Source organism: Cydia amplana, chromosome 14, assembly GCF_948474715.1.
Source record: "Cydia amplana chromosome 14, ilCydAmpl1.1, whole genome shotgun sequence".
In the NCBI taxonomy this organism is placed as follows: Eukaryota; Metazoa; Arthropoda; class Insecta; order Lepidoptera; family Tortricidae; genus Cydia; species Cydia amplana.
In genome coordinates, this window is record NC_086082.1 from 3,830,307 (window position 1) to 3,848,818 (window position 18,512).

At 38.6% G+C, this 18,512-nt stretch overlaps 2 protein-coding genes across 2 annotated transcripts in view; both read right to left on the reverse strand.

Annotated features, from left to right (window-relative positions):
• LOC134653918 (neuropeptide CCHamide-1 receptor-like) overlaps positions 1 to 17,697 on the reverse strand; it is a 57,268-nt gene extending 39,571 nt beyond the window's left edge. The window contains exon 1 of the mRNA XM_063509284.1: positions 17,571 to 17,697. Coding sequence (XP_063365354.1) covers positions 17,571 to 17,694 — 124 coding nt within the window. The 5' untranslated portion in view covers positions 17,695 to 17,697. The remainder of the gene's footprint in view (positions 1 to 17,570) is intronic.
• A 370-nt stretch (positions 17,698 to 18,067) lies between these two features.
• The window catches only part of LOC134654317 (neuropeptide CCHamide-1 receptor-like), a 162,139-nt gene continuing 161,694 nt past the window's right edge, over positions 18,068 to 18,512 (reverse strand). The window contains exon 4 of the mRNA XM_063509782.1: positions 18,068 to 18,204. Within this exon, the coding sequence (XP_063365852.1) occupies positions 18,068 to 18,204 (137 nt within the window). The remainder of the gene's footprint in view (positions 18,205 to 18,512) is intronic.

An 18,512-nucleotide genomic window follows, 5' to 3' on the forward strand; every position in this document is an offset into this window, starting at 1 on the left:
AAGGCAATGAAATACATGATCTATGTTGTTAACAATATTATAAGACACAATGTATAGTAGGAGTTTATGGGGCAGCCTAATTACACCGTGCCTAATTCATAATGATGTACTTGTTACAGTTACATACACTTGGAACTAAAGGTTGGTAAAATAATAATAACCTTTAAAAAAAAGAATAACTGACTTCTATTAGCGTCATAATTTTGTTTTATCCTTTTTTAAGTCGGTTTTTTTTTCATATTTTGGAACAAAAGGTAAGAGTACAAAAGGCTTCATTTACAATTACCTACGTAATTCATTAATTGTTTCTTTTTTTAAATTATTTCATGTTTCCTTTAAGTATATAAAATCACCTAACATATGGTTTTAAGGCACTTTAATTTTGCTCTAGGGACCATGCATTTTTTCCACAGTGTAACCATCCAACCTAACCACCACTTTTTTTTGATGACCCTGGGGGAATCCCTTATGGATCCCACTGGCCTGGGAGAAGCCTGGGTACGTCCGACTTCCACGGACTAAACCCCGTGGGGTGTTCCGCCGCGCGCTTTGTAGGCGGGGTTTCGGGAACTCGATTGTAGTCCTCCGATACACCAACCTAACCACCACGACCTAACCTAACGACGTGCGCGTGCGCTGTGGATCTGAAGATACGATATTTGTTGTTTGTCTTAATGAGTTACCTCACGTTATTACTTAGGTATCTTTGTTTGCTGTGTTTGAGGAACTTCCCTGTCCTGTCGAATTGGACGTGTTGACACATGTCAATGCCTATACTGTTTGCTGATTGGATGGCCCATTTAATTTCGTTTCATCCAAAATTAGTTGTTACTATAGTCTGTGCGGAAAGAGAAGAGCCGTGAAATGTAGGGGAGCTCATACATTCTACGACTCTTCTCTTTCCGCACAGACCCCAGGCTAAATTATTTCAAGAGACCAAGGACTTGTAAATTGTAATGAGTGTGTGCCCAAAGTGATCACAGTATAAACTCACTAGTCGCGGGTCACTACCCGCCCCGACATCGCATGAGTAAACCTTAACAAATTATGTATATGACACCGTAAGATTGTGAACCCGTTAGTTTATAATCTAACGTAGGTTAGGTTAGTTTATAATCTCCCTGCCATCAGTTTATAATTTAACTAGCGAGATTATAAACTGACGAGTGTTTAAAATTTTACGGTGACATATACGTCTAAACCTTCGTCAAGAATTACTCTATTGATAGGTGAAAACCGCATGAAAATCCGTTCAGTAGTTTATGAGTTTATCGCGAACATACATACATACAGATTGACAGACGCGATGTAGTTGTTTTTTAAGATATATAGATATACAGGTATCGAATAAAAGGGTACCAAAGTTTAAACTATACTCTAATATTACCTACTTGCTATTCCTAAAAGCTCTTTGACTTTCAAAAACACTGCATCGGTCTCTGTCCTAAGTATGTAAAATGCACACCACTTGGAAATTCAGATTCTTTCACTCTCAAAACTTAAGTTGTAGTATAACAGATGTCGCTCTATGACGTACATAGGGTAAGCGTGGGTAAGCGTGGGTAGGGTTTGAGATCCGGATATCCGGATATCCGAAATATCCGGATATCCGTCAAATCTAAGATCCGGATCCAACGTCTCATAGGATCCGGATATTTCGGATCTCACGGATCCGTTAAATATTGCATTGGTCGCGTTATTGGTACGCGATAACGTCATAAAATAAGTACAAATATTGCTTAAACTAAACAGTAGTAACAGTAAGTCTTATAACGAGCTACCTGCATGCCTCCTGACTGGAATAAGGGTAAATATTTGTATGTTTTAAAGTAATTGTTATCAGGTTTTCGCTCAGTCGCCTTTGGGTCGTCTACCTGGAACTTCATTAGTGCTTGTGCGTGTTGTTATCAGTGACTTTTTTGTGTTATCGTGTCCGTTCCCAGTCTTCTGTTAATATAAATAACATGTGCTTGATGTGCTGCTAACTGAGTAACTAATATTGATATATATTTTTTTAAGTAAGTTAAAGCGGTGTTTTAGGCTAGGCACCTTTAGAATTAATTCTTCTGAGCAGATATATAGAAATAAATTTGCTTTAATTACTTCATTTCTGGCGTTTTTGGTTACAAATCGACTACGGCCTCCTAAAAAAAATGTATAATATTATTAATAGGAATACCTAATTAAGACTACACTGAATATCTTATTGTACTTATTTATATCGTTTTGAGATAATAATAATAATTATTAATAATTGTAATTAACTAAAATATGAACATTTTACTAGCTGTTCGTTGTATGTAAGTTGTAAATTTCGTCACCTTTCTTGATACAGATCCGTATTATCCGAATTATCCGGATATCCGGATCCGTCAAATTTTAATATCCGAAATATCCGGATCCGAAAAATTGACGGATCTTGCAAACCCTAAGCGTGGGTGTGTTGAGTTTCTTTGGTTAGTAATATGTGACGTTCCACGGCAAAAGGTACCTTATGGCACTTGGCGCTTACGTCGCATAGCGCCGCAATAATAATAGCACGCGGCGGCGGAGCGGCGTTAATAATAGCGTAAGCGCCAACGGCCATAAGGTACCTTTACCCGTGGGACGTCACAATTATTATTTTCGACTCCCTAAACTTTAACGTAAAGGACGTAATCTACAGATTTAAGTACTTTATTTTTGAAGTTTTAGCCCCCTGGTTAGGAAAACTATTTCTGCTTTACAGTAGGTATGGTGAAATCCACTTTACAATTCACATCTTAACCCCTGGAGCGCCCCGGAATTACCGTAGTATGGAACTCCTATACTAGTTACTAGCACACGTGTCTTGTTAGGGCGCTCCACGGGTTAAAGTTACCTACAGGCCTATAGAACATTGAAAATACGTGTTTAATTTACGTGCCAGCGACAAACAAAAATATCAATAATAATAGATCATCAATTTGTTGTTGTTATAATATGGTCGTCTATTCATATAGTTTGAATAGGTTTCCTTCTAGTTACGGTCTGCTTCGAACTTTCAGATACGTCAAAAATTTGACACAGACTTTTGACTCACTTTTGACACTGACTTATCTGGTCGATGTCGTATCTTACGCAATTTTTTTAAGTATCTTAAAGTTCGAATCAGGCCGTGTGGTAGTTGTTTACGATCTGAAAATATCATGTATAGTGGAAAGAATGTAAGGCAAACATAAATCGATGTACGACAAAAATGTACTCTATTTCTGCATCGGTAAAATGGAGTGTAAGTAAACATTTCCTGTACTTATATCGAAATTGTAGAGAACATAGATAGAACGTTCTAGTTTCGCGATGTGACGACAGAAGCACTCCAGTATAATGCACAGATTATATTCAAGTGTTAGTTGTCGTTGCTTATCACTGTGACGTTTAGATTGGGCTCATAACTAAGGCTGTTAATAGTATAGGCCCCGTATAGGCTACGGGGTGTTAAATTAAAAGGACTAGCTTCATTTTTTCTTAGGAATTACGAGACCAGTATCCTTACCACGAGTTTGATACTGACATATTCGCTAGCGACTGCGTAAAACAAACTTACAACTCAAGCAGCAAGCGCTGCAAGCGAGATGCAGTGCGTTTAATTTGATTTTGGCACTTTTAAATAAAATGGATCAAGTCTCCCGCCTGGTCAAGTCTCCCTGACTCCCCCTATTCGTATAGTTGTAATCAAATATCACGATTAAGTAAGTTAGTTTGATTATTAATTACCTACGTACGAAGGACGACTACAATTTCCCGGCATAGTTTTTTTTTCTTTTTTTCTTAGCTTAGGCCGCGAATATTTCAGCCTCCCCTCGTATATCAAGGTAATTTACAGTGACTTCGTTCGTTACGCGCAGCATGCAGCATGCAGTAAGCAGCAATGCTGCGCATAAATGCTATCGCAACTGGAATGTAGCATGAATGTTGCTCCAGATGCAATGCAATGTTTGATTTGGAAATGTCAAACTTGTAATTTAATCAGCAGCTGCCAATCGCAATTCAAATGTGCTCTGCAGAATGCCACTGGAGCTGCATAGTGGCGTGTTTGCATCGAATTTTGGCTCGAAATAATCTGGCCGATGTTTCGAATAGCCCAAATTAGTGACGGTTTAATGATGGTTGACGTTTCGAGCGTTAACTAGAATGTAATAAGCACCCTCCACACTTGTGCGCGAATCGCGCCGCGAAGCCGCGAACGCGAATGGAGGGGGCTATAGAGGGGCTTCGGACTTCGCATGATATCCGAGTCATTCCGAGTCCACAGACAGATCTAGATTCTAGAATGACGCTTAAGCACGCAATTGTTTTATGCGACAAATGCATGCGTCATCGGAATGTAAGAATAAATCGGCCAAGAGCATGTCGGGCCATGCTCAGTGTAGGGTTTTGTAGTTACCATTCTGTCAGAATAGGCCAAACATTATTAGTAAATAGGCCCGTATTGGGATTAGTTCGGTTTCCTCACGATGTTTTCCTTCACCGAAAAGCGACTGGTAAATATCAAATGATATTTCGTACATAAGTTCCGAAAAACACATTGGTACGAGCCGGGGTTCGAACCCGCTACCTCCGGATTGCAAGTCGCACGCTCTTACCACTAGGCCACCAGCGCTTCTGCCACCCTTTGGGTACGGAACCCTAAAAAGTTTGAAGTCAGCAAGCATCATTGGTAGCCTAAGGGTAACATTCCATTTCTGACCGCAGCTGCACTACTGGTACTGAACGCGTCGCTGTTACTGTCAATTTCCATAGTAAAATGAACAGTAGTGCAGCTGCGGTTGGAAATGGACTGTCACCTTACTAAGGACGTTATTCCGAAGTTTGAGGTAAAGCTATTTAATATTTCTGTTAACCTGTTGTTTTCTGTAACCTATGTCAGACATTGTTCATAAATATTTATTTTTTATTTATTACTCAAGGTAAGAATTAAGGTTTTGTTTCATTCCTTCGGTAAACTTAATAAACACAATTATTTTATAGGTTACCACTTTGTCATCTCCTAATTCAAAGTTCAAACAATCATCTCAGTTATGATTGGATTCAGATTAGCAAATTAATTGGACGCAATTAGCAATGACATTTGCAATGGCATTAGCAATGACTATTCAATGGAATAGCATTATCTATTAACAAAGATGAAATAAGCCGATTTCAAACTGTCTTTGTATAAGCACAGAATAAATAATAGTACTAAGTACAGAAGACTCACTCTCTAACAAAACGCGTCTGTTACGATCAGCATAGATATGGCCGCTAGGTGGCGACAGCGCCACGCGCGGCTTATGGCTTTCCCCAAAATTGGGGCCGAACGAATGTACTTTTAGCTACCTGTAGCAAAGCGACGAAATCGCGGAGTGAGACACGCCTGGTATAAGAGAGAGCAATTTTGTTATGAATAGTGAATAAATCATTCAATAAGAATTATTATTAGCGTAAAATAGAGTTTGGATTTGTTATACTAATGAAATACCTAAATAAAAGCGATATACATACAAGATACAAATCTGATTCATATATCGGGTGTTGCCTGCAATGCGAGTAAAAAAATAAACTGTAGGCTGCTAAGGCTGTACTCCTCATACTTACCAACATTTGTTCAGCAATTATTAAAAATAACTTGTGTTTTAATTTTTAACACACATTCAAGTTTTTTCTAAGATACAATGTAGGTATTGCGAATTTTTTCATGTTCAAGACGTGACAAGCAATCACAATGATAATGGCGTAAAATGAAGATAATATTTATTTTGTATGAAAAATACGAAAACTAGTGTGTTCGCGCGAACTGTACATTTTTCTCTCCTGTGGGCAATAGTTAACAGCTTGTGGGCATGTAAGTAATGATTTTATCATAGTTCTCTAAATAAAAGGAGAACCTTTTCACGTGGATAAGGATTAAATAAGAAAATTAACCTTTATAGCCCTTAACTCTTGTGTATGTCAACAGGAAAGACGTGAACACAGTATTATTTTTGACCCAATCCCAAATGGAGCGGGTCGGGAAACATCCTAGTGATATAATTTTAAGATTGAAATATCGTCACGGTAATAACGATTTTTAGTTTCATTTCTGAAACTTCATTTCAACGTACCTATACTTATCTCTTAATAATGTTAATGCCTGAGCAGTAATGTTTTACCTAGTTTTTAGGGTTCCGTAGCCAAATGGCAAAAAACGGAACCCTTATAGATTCGTCATGTCTGTCTGTCTGTCTGTCTGTCTGTCTGTCTGTCTGTCTGTCTGTCCGTCTGTCTGTCCGTCCGTATGTCACAGCCACTTTTCTCCGAAACTATAAGAACTATACTGTTGAAACTTGGTAAGTAGATGTATTCTGTGAACCGCATTAAGATTTTCACACAAAAATAGAAAAAAAACAATAAATTTTTGGGGTTCCCCATACTTCGAACTGAAACTCAAAATTTTTTTTTTCATCAAACCCATACGTGTGGGGTATCTATGGATAGGTCTTCAAAAATGATATTGAGGTTTCTAATATCATTTTTTTCTAAACTGAATAGTTTGCGCGAGAGACACTTCCAAAGTGGTAAAATGTGTGTCCCCCCCCCCGTAACTTCTAAAATAAGAGAATGATAAAACTAAAAAAAAATATATGATGTACATTACCATGTAAACTTCCACCGAAAATTGGTTTGAACGAGATCTAGTAAGTAGTTTTTTTTTATACGTCATAAATCGCCTAAATACGGAACCCTTCATGGGCGAGTCCTTGGAGGATACAACTAAACGGAGTAGCCATTAACAGGCTTTCCCCTCTGTCGAAAATAGGCGGCCAACGGTCATACACAATGTATGGACTGACGTTTATCTGACATGGCTATTTTTACGTTACGCATACATTTGACGTTCCCCTCCCCCGCAAAAATCGGCAGACTGTTTTGTACAGAAAATTACAGACATGGCGTCTCCGTTTGATTATATCCTCCAAGGGAGAGTCCGACTCGCACTTGCAGCTTTTTAGGGTTCCGTAGCCAAATGGCAAAAAACGGAACCCTTATAGATTCGTCATGTCTGTCTGTCTGTCTGTCTGTCCGTCTGTCCGTCTGTCCGTCTGTCTGTCCGTCCGTATGTCACAGCCACTTTTCTCCGAAACTATAAGAACTATACTGTTGAAACTTGGTAAGTAGATGTATTCTGTGAACCGCATTAAGATTTTCACACAAAAATAGAAAAAAAACAATAAATTTTTGGGGTTCCCCCTACTTCGAACTGAAACTCAAAAATTTTTTTTTCATCAAACCCATACGTGTGGGGTATCTATGGATAGGTCTTCAAAAATGATATTGAGGTTTCTAATATCATTTTTTTCTAAACTGAATAGTTTGCGCGAGAGACACTTCCAAAATGGTAAAATGTGTGTCCCCCCCCCTGTAACTTCTAAAATAAGAGAATGATAAAACTAAAAAAAATATATGATGTAGATTACCATGTAAACTTCCACCGAAAATTGGTTTGAACGAGATCTAGTAAGTAGTTTTTTTTTATACGTCATAAATCGCCTAAATACGGAACCCTTCATGGGCGAGTCCGACTCGCACTTGGCCGCTTTTTTTTGTTTTTGTTAACCCCGGGTTAGTGGAATGGTGCAAGTGGGCCTTACGCATGTAAGAAAGTGTAACTTATTACCACTGACTAACAACACGTTAATTGGCGGAATAGCACACCTTAAATGTATCGGGCAGCATTGCTCCATTTTTACACACATCACTCCATGAGCGTTCCAAACTCTACGATTTCTGTTTGAGTTGGAATTTAGGTCCAAATGGCGAGTGGGAGTGGGACGGAGCGTGTTGATTCGTCAAACATAGGTACCTAGTTCAAATGGCGAGTGCGAGTGGGACGGAGCGTGTTGACTCGCCAAACATACCTAGTCTAGTTCTGTGATTGAAACATCGTCATGGAAATGGGAATTTTTAGTTTCATCTCTAAAACTTCATTTCAGTGTGGCGCAATACGTAAATTTTGTTTTACATCTCTGCAATGCCTTATCCACTTTTCTATGAAATTAGTTAGTATGACACCGACCGTACCTACTGTTTATTTTATTACACCATACAAAAGTCAGATAACGCCACAAATATTTACTTATAAGAATATTTTCGCATTACATAATTGTATTTTATTTTTACGCCCTAATGGCAACGGTCTATTTTATTTACTGGCGTTTTTCCTCGTTGTCTATATCACAACAAACGACTGTCAATAGCGGAATCGAAGCTCACTGTAATCAATCTTCTACCACAAACAAAATCGTATCTGCGGTATTCCAAAAGCTTAAGGAATGCCCTGTTGTGAAACGCTCAAGCCAATCAGTAGGGGCTACCGCGAATGAAGAATGCCCCGCCTGGGAACTCAGCCGAGCCGTATTATTTACGCCAAGAAGTGGGAGCCGACCTCTCGCTGCCAAGCGTTGTATGGGCGATGCTTGACAGCGAGAGGAGCTGGAGCCTGGAGCGAAGACATAATTTCGCAGAAGGAGGCTTCGGAACGAGAGCGAGAAAACGATCCGGAAGCGCACCCGCTCCGTCGACGTATTAGGCCAGGAGGTCGCCGCAGACGTTATGCGCATTTGCTACCTCCGCCTTTTTTAGGGTTCCGTAGCCAAATGGCAAAAAACGGAACCCTTATAGATTCGTCATGTCTGTCTGTCTGTCCGTCTGTCCGTCTGTCCGTCTGTCCGTCTGTCTGTCCGTCCGTATGTCACAGCCACTTTTCTCCGAAACTATAAGAACTATACTGTTGAAACTTGGTAAGTAGATGTATTCTGTGAACCGCATTAAGATTTTCACACAAAAATAGAAAAAAAAAAAAAATTTTTGGGGTTCCCCATACTTTGAACTGAAACTCAAAATATTTTTTTTATCAAACCCATACGTGTGGGGTATCTATGGATAGGTCTTCAAAAATGATATTGAGGTTTCTAATATCATTTTTTTCTAAACTGAATAGTTTGCGCGAGAGACACTTCCAAAGTGGTAAAATGTGTGTCCCCCCCCCTGTAACTTCTAAAATAAGAGAATGATAATACTAAAAAAAATATATGATGTACATTACCATGTAAACTTCCACCGAAAATTGGTTTGAACGAGATCTAGTAAGTAGTTTTTTTTTTATACGTCATAAATCGCCTAAATACGGAACCCTTCATGGGCGAGTCCGACTCGCACTTGGCCGCTTTTTTTTTTTTTGTATTGGCAGGAAAATCCGTTATGGATACCTCCGCACCGCAGGGACAGCGCGGAGGTTATGTCGGACTTTCACCGACTAAAAACCTCCCAGTTATCCTCCTCGGCGCATTTCGGACGGCTCTGGGATCTCTAATGAACCCGCCAGTGCCGTCCTAGCGCTGTGCCCCTTTATGGGTCCCCTCTTTTTGCAGTCGCAGTCCCTAGCTGCGACTGTCTCCGACCTCAAGGACCCCTTTTAGTCGCCTTTTACGACAGGCAGGGGATGCCGTAGCCGTATTCTTACGCCCGGGCTACAGGGCGCTGCTACCTCCGCCCTAGTAGACCCTTGTGGGGATTGGATAATCACCCGCTATGGTAGTACCATTGAACGGGGGGCACTAAATTACTTAATGCCCCATAGAGCCTGCAGCCCGGTTGCGGGCCGCCCGCTGGAGCGTCGCAGTTGAATGCTCACCGAGATCCTGCGCCGCTCCGTTATAGGAGGTGGCACTCGTTGGGTTTTTAGACGGTAGTAGGCCCTCGCTTTTAGTCCGTCATACCCGTTTTGCTCCCCTCGAGACGGGATGCGTAAAAGCATTTTCCCAACGTAAAAAAAAGGGGCTACCGCGAAATCCGAAATTCGTAAATTACGGGTATCTTTCTCTTTTACTCCAATGAAGGCATAATTAGAGAGACAGAGACAGATGCCCGCAATTTGCGAACGTCGATTTTCGCGATTATAGCCCTGCACACCTATTTGTATGCAGGCTGCTAAGATAAAAATTTTGCTGAGTGTAGATCAGCTCGTCAGAGAGTTCGACGCGCGCTCGGTATGTAATTGCAATAGGTACGTATACGAGATTATCTTCGTCACCGGAACACTGGCTAACGAAAATTCAATCTTAATTCCCCTTTCAATTGAACCATTCGGAAGCGAGTTCGTATTTCATTTATGTTTTGGAAGTTAATTAAAATTGCTTTGTTTCCGCGACTCATCCAAACTGAGATTGTATTTATTTAATCGCAAACTTTGAATAATAATCAAGGGTTGTATTGTGTAAAATTCATTATTGCGTATTTGTTTTAATTTTACCCTTAAGTGGGTAAACATGGGAGGATAAAGAAAAGTATTTTGAAGATGAAACGTTTTGTTTGCGTTTTGATTTTAGTTTTATTTATAATGAATGTTTGTAAAAGATGTGTAAGTATAGTCTGTCAAGCTGTATATGTCAGTAGCAATGTAAAGTAGGTAAACTAAGTTCTGGTGGCCTAGCGGAGCGCGCGACTTGAAATCCGGGGGTCGAACAATAAGTTTTTCTGAACTTATGTACGAAATATCATTTGATAATTTAAAATATAAAAAAGATAAAAAGATAGTTTATTCAAGTAGGCATAATTACAATGCGCTTATGAAAAGCAGCAATGTACAAAACAGTTCCACTGATAAGATACAGGGTCATTTTTGGACCGTTAGCCATATTGTGCGAGGTGATTAGGTAGGTCATACTGAACAACTTTTTCTATGGGACCAACCCCGAAAACCCAAAAAAAATTTTGGTCTTCCCATAGAAAACGTCGACATCCACACGACCAAAATGTATGAAACGGCCAAAAAAATGTTTGTGATTTCGGAGTTGGTCCCATAGAAAAAGTTATTCAGTATGGCCTACCTAATCACCTCGCACAATAATAACGGTCCAAAAATTACACACGATTTTCGAACAATTCCAACGTAGTGTTGCTGTTGCAACTCGCGATTTTTTAAAATTTCCGCCTTTTCTACTGACAAAATTTGCTTGACCAATTATAAAAATATTCTAACAAATTTTTTGATTGGCCCAAAAATATTTTAACAAATTTTTTGTCAGATTATTTTTGGGCCAACCTGTAGAAAACCGTCCGGCACACCCTACTCAATAGGATAAATCAGCATATCTCAAGTCTCATTGCAATGCATATGGCGACAATATTTGCGTGAAAGGAAGCACGACTGGCACCCTTAGCAATTCAGTTACCTCTCAATACACTATATAATATATTCCTATTAAATACAGTTTCTATTTACAATCGAACAAACTGATTTGAGCATACCCCGGCCGGCGAGAGCAAAAATGCGTCTGCTCCTAGTGCTTAATTAAATATCGACTATTCTATCGACATATGGATGTCGATAGAATAGTCGACTTTTAATTAAGCACATTTTTTTTTTAAACTGAGCCATTAGTATTTGTTATTTATTTCAACTTGATACCTCCACGCGTTTCTAAGAATAACCCTAAAACAATTTTCTATCAACATAAAATGGATGGATAATAATTAATTAATTATTTCAATAATACCTAATACAATAAAACAATTACAAAATCAAAATTTAAGTCTCGAAGCCAGTTTAAATATAGTTCACAAGTTGAAAGTGCACTTGTCAAAATTACGGTTACATCCTCAAGGTAAAGTTATTCACAATAAGTATCAGAATGTGTTGAAGAAGAACGTTGGCATTTTAACTTTAAACAATTTAAATAAATTGATATCTGGCAGAGAAGTGGAACTACCTAATACAGAACAAATTCATAATCACTATGAATTATTTCGTTTTGCTCCGATTACTACAGTAGATTTAGAACGGTCCTTTAGTTGGATGAAATGGATTTTATCGGCAAGGCAAAGGAGTTTAAAATCAGAAAATTTAGAAAAAATGCTAATTGTATATTACGAAAATTACATAAAATACTGAATAAATACAAACACTTGGTTTAATTTTGTTTACAACAATAATTAATACTTCTGCATATCATAACGGTGGTCCAGTACATCGTGTTGTTTTTATCGACATCGACCAAAGTGTGTGTCCTCGCACTATTAAGCTGTCAACGCATTTTTGCTCTCGCCGGCCGGGGTATGGATTTGAGACTAACCTTAGAACGTTTTCAGTGTCACAATAATTTTATATTTTGAACGTAAAGTGTGAAAAGGTTTCACAGGAGTCAAGACGATCGATAGTAAGTAGGTAACTAAGTACGTATAGTGTGTTCAAATGTTTTTTTTTAATTATTCTATTTGATTATTCTCGGACGCCATCATTTGATCCCGATGTTATGATAATGGAACCAACTGATGTGACACCATACATTATTTTATATACAGCGTGTATTTTTAATATTAGGTACCTCAAACCGTAACCGAACGTAGATTTTGGTACTATGAACCGATATTGCAAGGTAATTTTAAGTTAGTCTTAACCACTAAAGCGTAATGAATTTTTGAATCGCTCACTCAATAATAAACAATTTCTTCCGACGTCTCCGAAGATTTTGACACGGCCGCTCTGAAAACTTACCTAATTGTTTTTAAAGCAATTAGATCACATTGTTCAGTGAGCTTTGCCGCACCAGGCATAAAACCGAGTAAAATTAGAAAACTCGTTTAATTCTAGACCTTTATCCCTCGCAATAAAGAACACATTGACATACGCGGCCCAGTATTCACTCACTAAAATCACTTCCACACATTAAGATCACAACCAAATCTATGCCAATAATTCTCCAAATCCCAATGAGTACGTAAATTGTGTAACACTCACACGGAATGTATGTTCGTTAGTATGTATGTATGAATCTATTCCCGTGCTGAGGTTAAGCATGCGCGATGCATGAACATTAAATGGGCTATCAATTCAGTATCGCTTATTTATGTTACACGTTTTGTTACACGTTTATGTGTTGTATTGTATCAAACCGATTAAATTTATGACATTTGAAAGACTCCATGGGAGTTTTTACTTGACCCTGGGCGCTTCACTGGGCCCCTTTACAAGCCACAAGGGTCTACCACAAACGAGAGAGTCGAACTTTTGTTATCTAACCTCTCTATCACTCTTGCATATTTGAGCGATAAAGATACTTACTTAGCTGAGTTTCGATTTCGCGTGTCCCGGGTAGGCCTTTTGTAAACAACGCCTTGATGTATCAATGTCATATTTTACTCATTTTAACTCACATTTATAGACGGGTCTAACGCGAATTTTATTCACATACCTTTATTTACCGACGTTTCGACACAGGTTTCACTGGTCATGGTCGCGGCTAACTGATGTTCCAGCAAAGTGTCAAAACAGAGATTTGTGCAATATCCCTGTTTTGCACAAATCTCTTGACATTTTTCTGGGACATCAGTTAGCCGCGACCATGACCAGTGAAACCTGTGTCGAAACGTCGGTAAATAAAGGTATGTGAATAAAATTCGCGTTAGACCCGTCTATAAATGTGAGTTAATATGTGTTCAAAACGCGAAAGTTTTAAATATCATATTTTACTGTCTGTGAAAACTTGTCAAAAAACAGTTTAAAGTACAGTGTGTATAAGTTACTCTATGGTATACTTAAGTCGCAGGTGCTGCACTCTGGCGGCAAAACATTGCAGTAATACTCCCTATTACTTAGTTAATTTATGTTTTATCCCTTTCTTACAAAAACGTAAGTCAAGATGACAGAGGCTTTGACAGAGGCTTGACTTTAATCATCATCATTGGCCACAGCATCTGTGGTAGATGTTTGTTGCGGTGCTTGTTTTACGGGGTCCCGCGTCGCCGTCGAAGAGAGTCCTATAGCAGCGCGGCATTTCTTTCTTTCTCTTTCGTTCTCTTTCTTTCTTTCTCTTTCTTTCTTTCTTTTTCTTTATTTCGTTCTAAACCGTTACATATTTTACAATGGCTGGTGTCTCCCTGTAAGTTATTTACAAAATAACCTGTGCTAGGAGGCACCGCTCTTCCATATCCGTGTGTGTGTGTGTGTGTGTGTGTGTGTGTGTGTGTGTGTGTGTGTGTGTGTGTGTGTGTGTGTGTGTGTGTGTGTGTGTGTGTGTTTATGTGTGTGTGTGTGTGTGTGTGTGTGTGGGTGTGCTACATTCTTCTTCTTCTTCCGATGGATCTCTCGCCACATCAATCGCACGCAAAACGCGAGTTGCGAGGTCTACATCTCACAGAGCCACTAGTACCTAGGTACGAGTACCTACCTACTTCTGCTTAAACATAAATATGTGTTCTGTCCCGGTTACAAATATTTATTATTTACTCGTGTAGTTTATCGCAAACAAGTACACCGATGCGCATGGGAATTTCACCACTCAGCTCGTTGAAGATGAAGAATAGTTTCGAAACTTTGAAACTTGCTAGTTCCAAGGAGAGGATTGCTGTGAATGTTCTTTTGAGTTTACTATCTCAACTTGATGTTGGTTGGTTAATGTAAAAATTTGAAATAAGTGGCAAAGTAAGGAATATGTGCTAATTTAGAGTGTTTCTTCATGTTGGCTGGTGGAATTTGCTTTTAAGTGATGGGACGTGATGGTTTTTAATGAAAAATATACTTGTGGCTGAATAAATGTATGTTGTTTGTCGGCCCTATTTTTGCGACAGCAGTCGGACCTTTTACTAAGAGAGTTCTAAGTGAAAGAAATCCACAAAAATTAAGAAATAGGGTGTGAACAGGAGATTGTATCACGCTACAATTTTAACACGATACCTATACATGTATAACTTATACCTACAAAACAACTCTATTATAGAAAAAAATAATCTAACGACGCTTCAAATCTCAGTTCTGACAGCCCTATCAACAATACTTCAATACTCAACTAAAATGTCACATCTTCATATTATTTCCATTGTCATTGAGACTTTTTGACTTCAAATCGTAGAAGCTAATCATGTTAACACTAAACCAAGGCAATTTCAATCTTAGCTCCATAAACTTAAAGTCTTTTCTATCTTGTTGTATCGTAGCATAAACAAAGCCACCAGATGACCAGAGAAAACGGATGCTGTTTATTGACATTTTTATTCGTTTTTCCGATCAAAGTGTTATCGAGACGATGTTTATGGGAACGGACATCTGGCGTGGATTCCCTTTGCCTGGTCAAGGCAAAGGTTTGAGCTCACTAGTATTGTTGAGGTTAGAAGCGCAACATAAATTTAAACTTAAAAAAAAAACACCAACAACCACCGCTAAAAACCTGCTTTCAAATAAAAAAAAACTGCATCAAAAGCTTTAGATCTACGGTGCCACAGACGTCCGTCCGACACACACCCCCGACACACATCAGTATTTTGCGTCGGGTGTTAAAAATTGCCTACACTAGGTAGAATTAACCCGTTTTAAGTGCGATATTTTCCTTTACCGATCACTACACCTTATAAAACAGAGTCCCTCGCCGCGTCTGTCTAGTGTTTAGTGTGTTTGAATTGTGGAGTAAATAATAACTTGCATGACTCTACATGTCTTCCATGCTTGAAGAACTAAAGAAAAACATTACCTGAGTTATTCTATTCTCATTCCCCTGGAATCTCATTCCCCTGGCTATACCTATACGCAAATTCCCAAGTGATTCCGCTTAGCTGTTTTGGTTGTAGATGAAACGTGGCACGAGTTACACAGTCACCAAATATGAGATGCTAATAAAATGGGATAATTTCCTGGGAATTTGCGAATAGGTATGGGCAGGGGAATGAGATTTTTGTAGAATGATCCACATAAAAGATCATAATGTTTCAGTAAACAAACTAAATGTAGTGGTTATGGTAACGCCTAACAATTTATAGTATTTGGACGATAGCCCGGACGGATAGCTATTAAACGTACCGACATTAAATACATGTTTGTTGTTCCACTGACAATCCAACCTCTAGACTGAGCTTAGGCCAATTCTTTCATGAAACCGATGCTGCCAAGAATACGGGGGTGCGGGGGGACGAGGTGAGCGAATCCAGTGCCGTGATTGGTCCGTTCAAAGACACGGACCAATCACGGCACGCGATTGACTCGAAGATGGAGTAACGCTACCGTATGTGTGGCAGAGGGGTTAGCGCGACTATGCTATGTCTAGAGGTTGGATTGTCTGTGTTGTTGTTCTAGTTATTTATTTAACTTTGCAACACTGTGGAAATAGCGGAGTTCATTTCAGAAGTATGCCAGGAGACATCTGTGCAAGCAATAAGAGCGAAACACAATATTATTTACCTAGTCTACTAAGTATTTAAATACTACCTATTTAGAATTATAAGAAGACTGGTCGTTGATGAATCTTTTGTCTTTGCGATAAGGTTTAATAAACCTTAGATAAATAAACATCAGATTTAAGTTTTTTGGAACTATATTATAAAAATAATACCAAAATTTTTATATCGTGCAGTACGCTGTGGAATGCAGTGATGCAAAAAACCACGGCTAATGGTTCGCTTTTGCCATTTAATTAATATCATATCAATAACGTTTCAGGCTTTTAAAATACAGGCTACGAGAAGAGAAAAAACGATTGAACGATATTGATATTATTAACTGAAATAGAATAGAATAGAATAGAAATATTTTTATTCGTGAGCACAATCACAAAAAAGAAAATTACACAAGCAGAGAAACATGAAAAAGGAGAAGGTGCCACGAAATGGTCTCACCTCAGCATGTTGCTGGCGACTTCCAGCGCTGATCTTCCGTTGAGACCATCCGGTGAAACAATCACGATAGGTAACATGAATATAACAACAAAATTAATATAATACAAACAAAAGACATACTAAAATTATTAAATACAACTACAACTTGGTAGTTGTAGTTGTATTTAATAATTGTTGATGTATTATTATAATTTTTTTGCTTGTATGTAAATTCAATGTTGACGTGTAAAAGTGCCCTTGTGGCCTATTTGCTGAATAAATGTTGAAGTTGAAGTTGAAGTAAAGAATAAATAGATGTCATACTAAAGAAAAGGTGACCAAGACCTCCAGTAACGGAGGCCGGAATCGAAGCAACTTCAGCTTTCACGGGAAAATATTTATTCCAAATTTTCACGCACAAAAAAGTAAGCCAAGACCTAATCCTAAAAAATAAATCGAATTTAATGCCAAAAAGTTCCTTAATTGAACCACATTTCAGCTCCTAAGCCACGTATAAAATCTTGAGCTAAATAAAGCTTGTAAATTACTGTCTAGGTCCAAATTAGTCTACTTAAGATTAAATTAGCTCAAGCGAGCTTCCACAGAATCCGTTTAGGAAAAGCTTTTAAACTGCAAATCTGATAATCTCAAAAAGTGGTTAAGCTTTCTGGAAAGCCTAGAATACAAAGTAAAGACAGTATTTCTTGAAATTTAATAATAGAGACTTTAGATCAAAGTCGTGTTTACAAGCGGTTAATTAAATAAGGCTAAAATAATGATGATAAAGTTTAAAAGACAACGTGCAGGTATTGGACAAAGAAAAAGTAGTCTATTTAATTCTAACACAGTGATAATATAACGTTCAGTACGAAATGTCATCGTCTTCATTATTTTAGTGTAATTTGTTTATTTATTACACTTTTGTTTGTACTAATTGTAAAAACGTTACTAACCCGTGGCGTGCAGCTTCCTGAGCGGGTCCACGATCGCGAAATACCGGTCCGCCGACAACGCCGTCAGCGTGAACACGGACACGCCGATGCTGATGTCTTTCGCCGCCTCCGACACGCGGCACATCGTCACACCTTTGTTTGTTTTTATAGAGGGAAATGCCAGTTAAATGCCGGGGAACGTCGGGACACGTCAATGCGATGCAGGATATGTTTAGTAACTTTAGAAAGCAAAGTTAGGGCTTCTTTCTAAGTTTTCTATTCGGCATCTCCCATCTAATATTACAACAGATTCATGGGATGTTTTTTTTAGTCCGATAAGCGTAACTTACATATGATTTTGACTAGATAACTATGCCTTTCATATGCTATTGTCAGGTATCTTGCTTAGTTTCAGTAGTGAAAATATAACGTTCAGTACGAAATGTCATCGTCTTCATTGTTTTAGTGTAATTTGTTTATTTATTACACTTTTGTTTGTACTAATTGTAAAAACGTTACTAACCCGTGGCGTGCAGCTTCCTGAGCGGGTCCACGATCGCGAAATACCGGTCCGCCGACAACGCCGTCAGCGTGAACACGGATACGCCGCTGCTGATGTATTTCGCCGCCTCCGACACGCGGCACATCGTCACACCTTTTTTTGTTTTTATAGAGGGAAATGCCAGTTAAATGGCGGGGAACGTCGGGACACGTCAATGCGATGCAGGATATGTTTAGTAACTTTAGAAAGCTTAGTTAAGGCTTCTTTCTAAGTTTTCTATTCGGCATGTCCCATCTAATATTACAACAGATTCATGGGATGTTTTTTTTAGTCCGATAAGCGTAACTTACATATGATTTTGACTAGATAACTATTCCTTTCATATGCTACTGTCAGGTATCTTGCTTAGTTTCAGTAGTGAAAATATAACGTTCAGTACGAAATGTCATCGTCTTCATTGT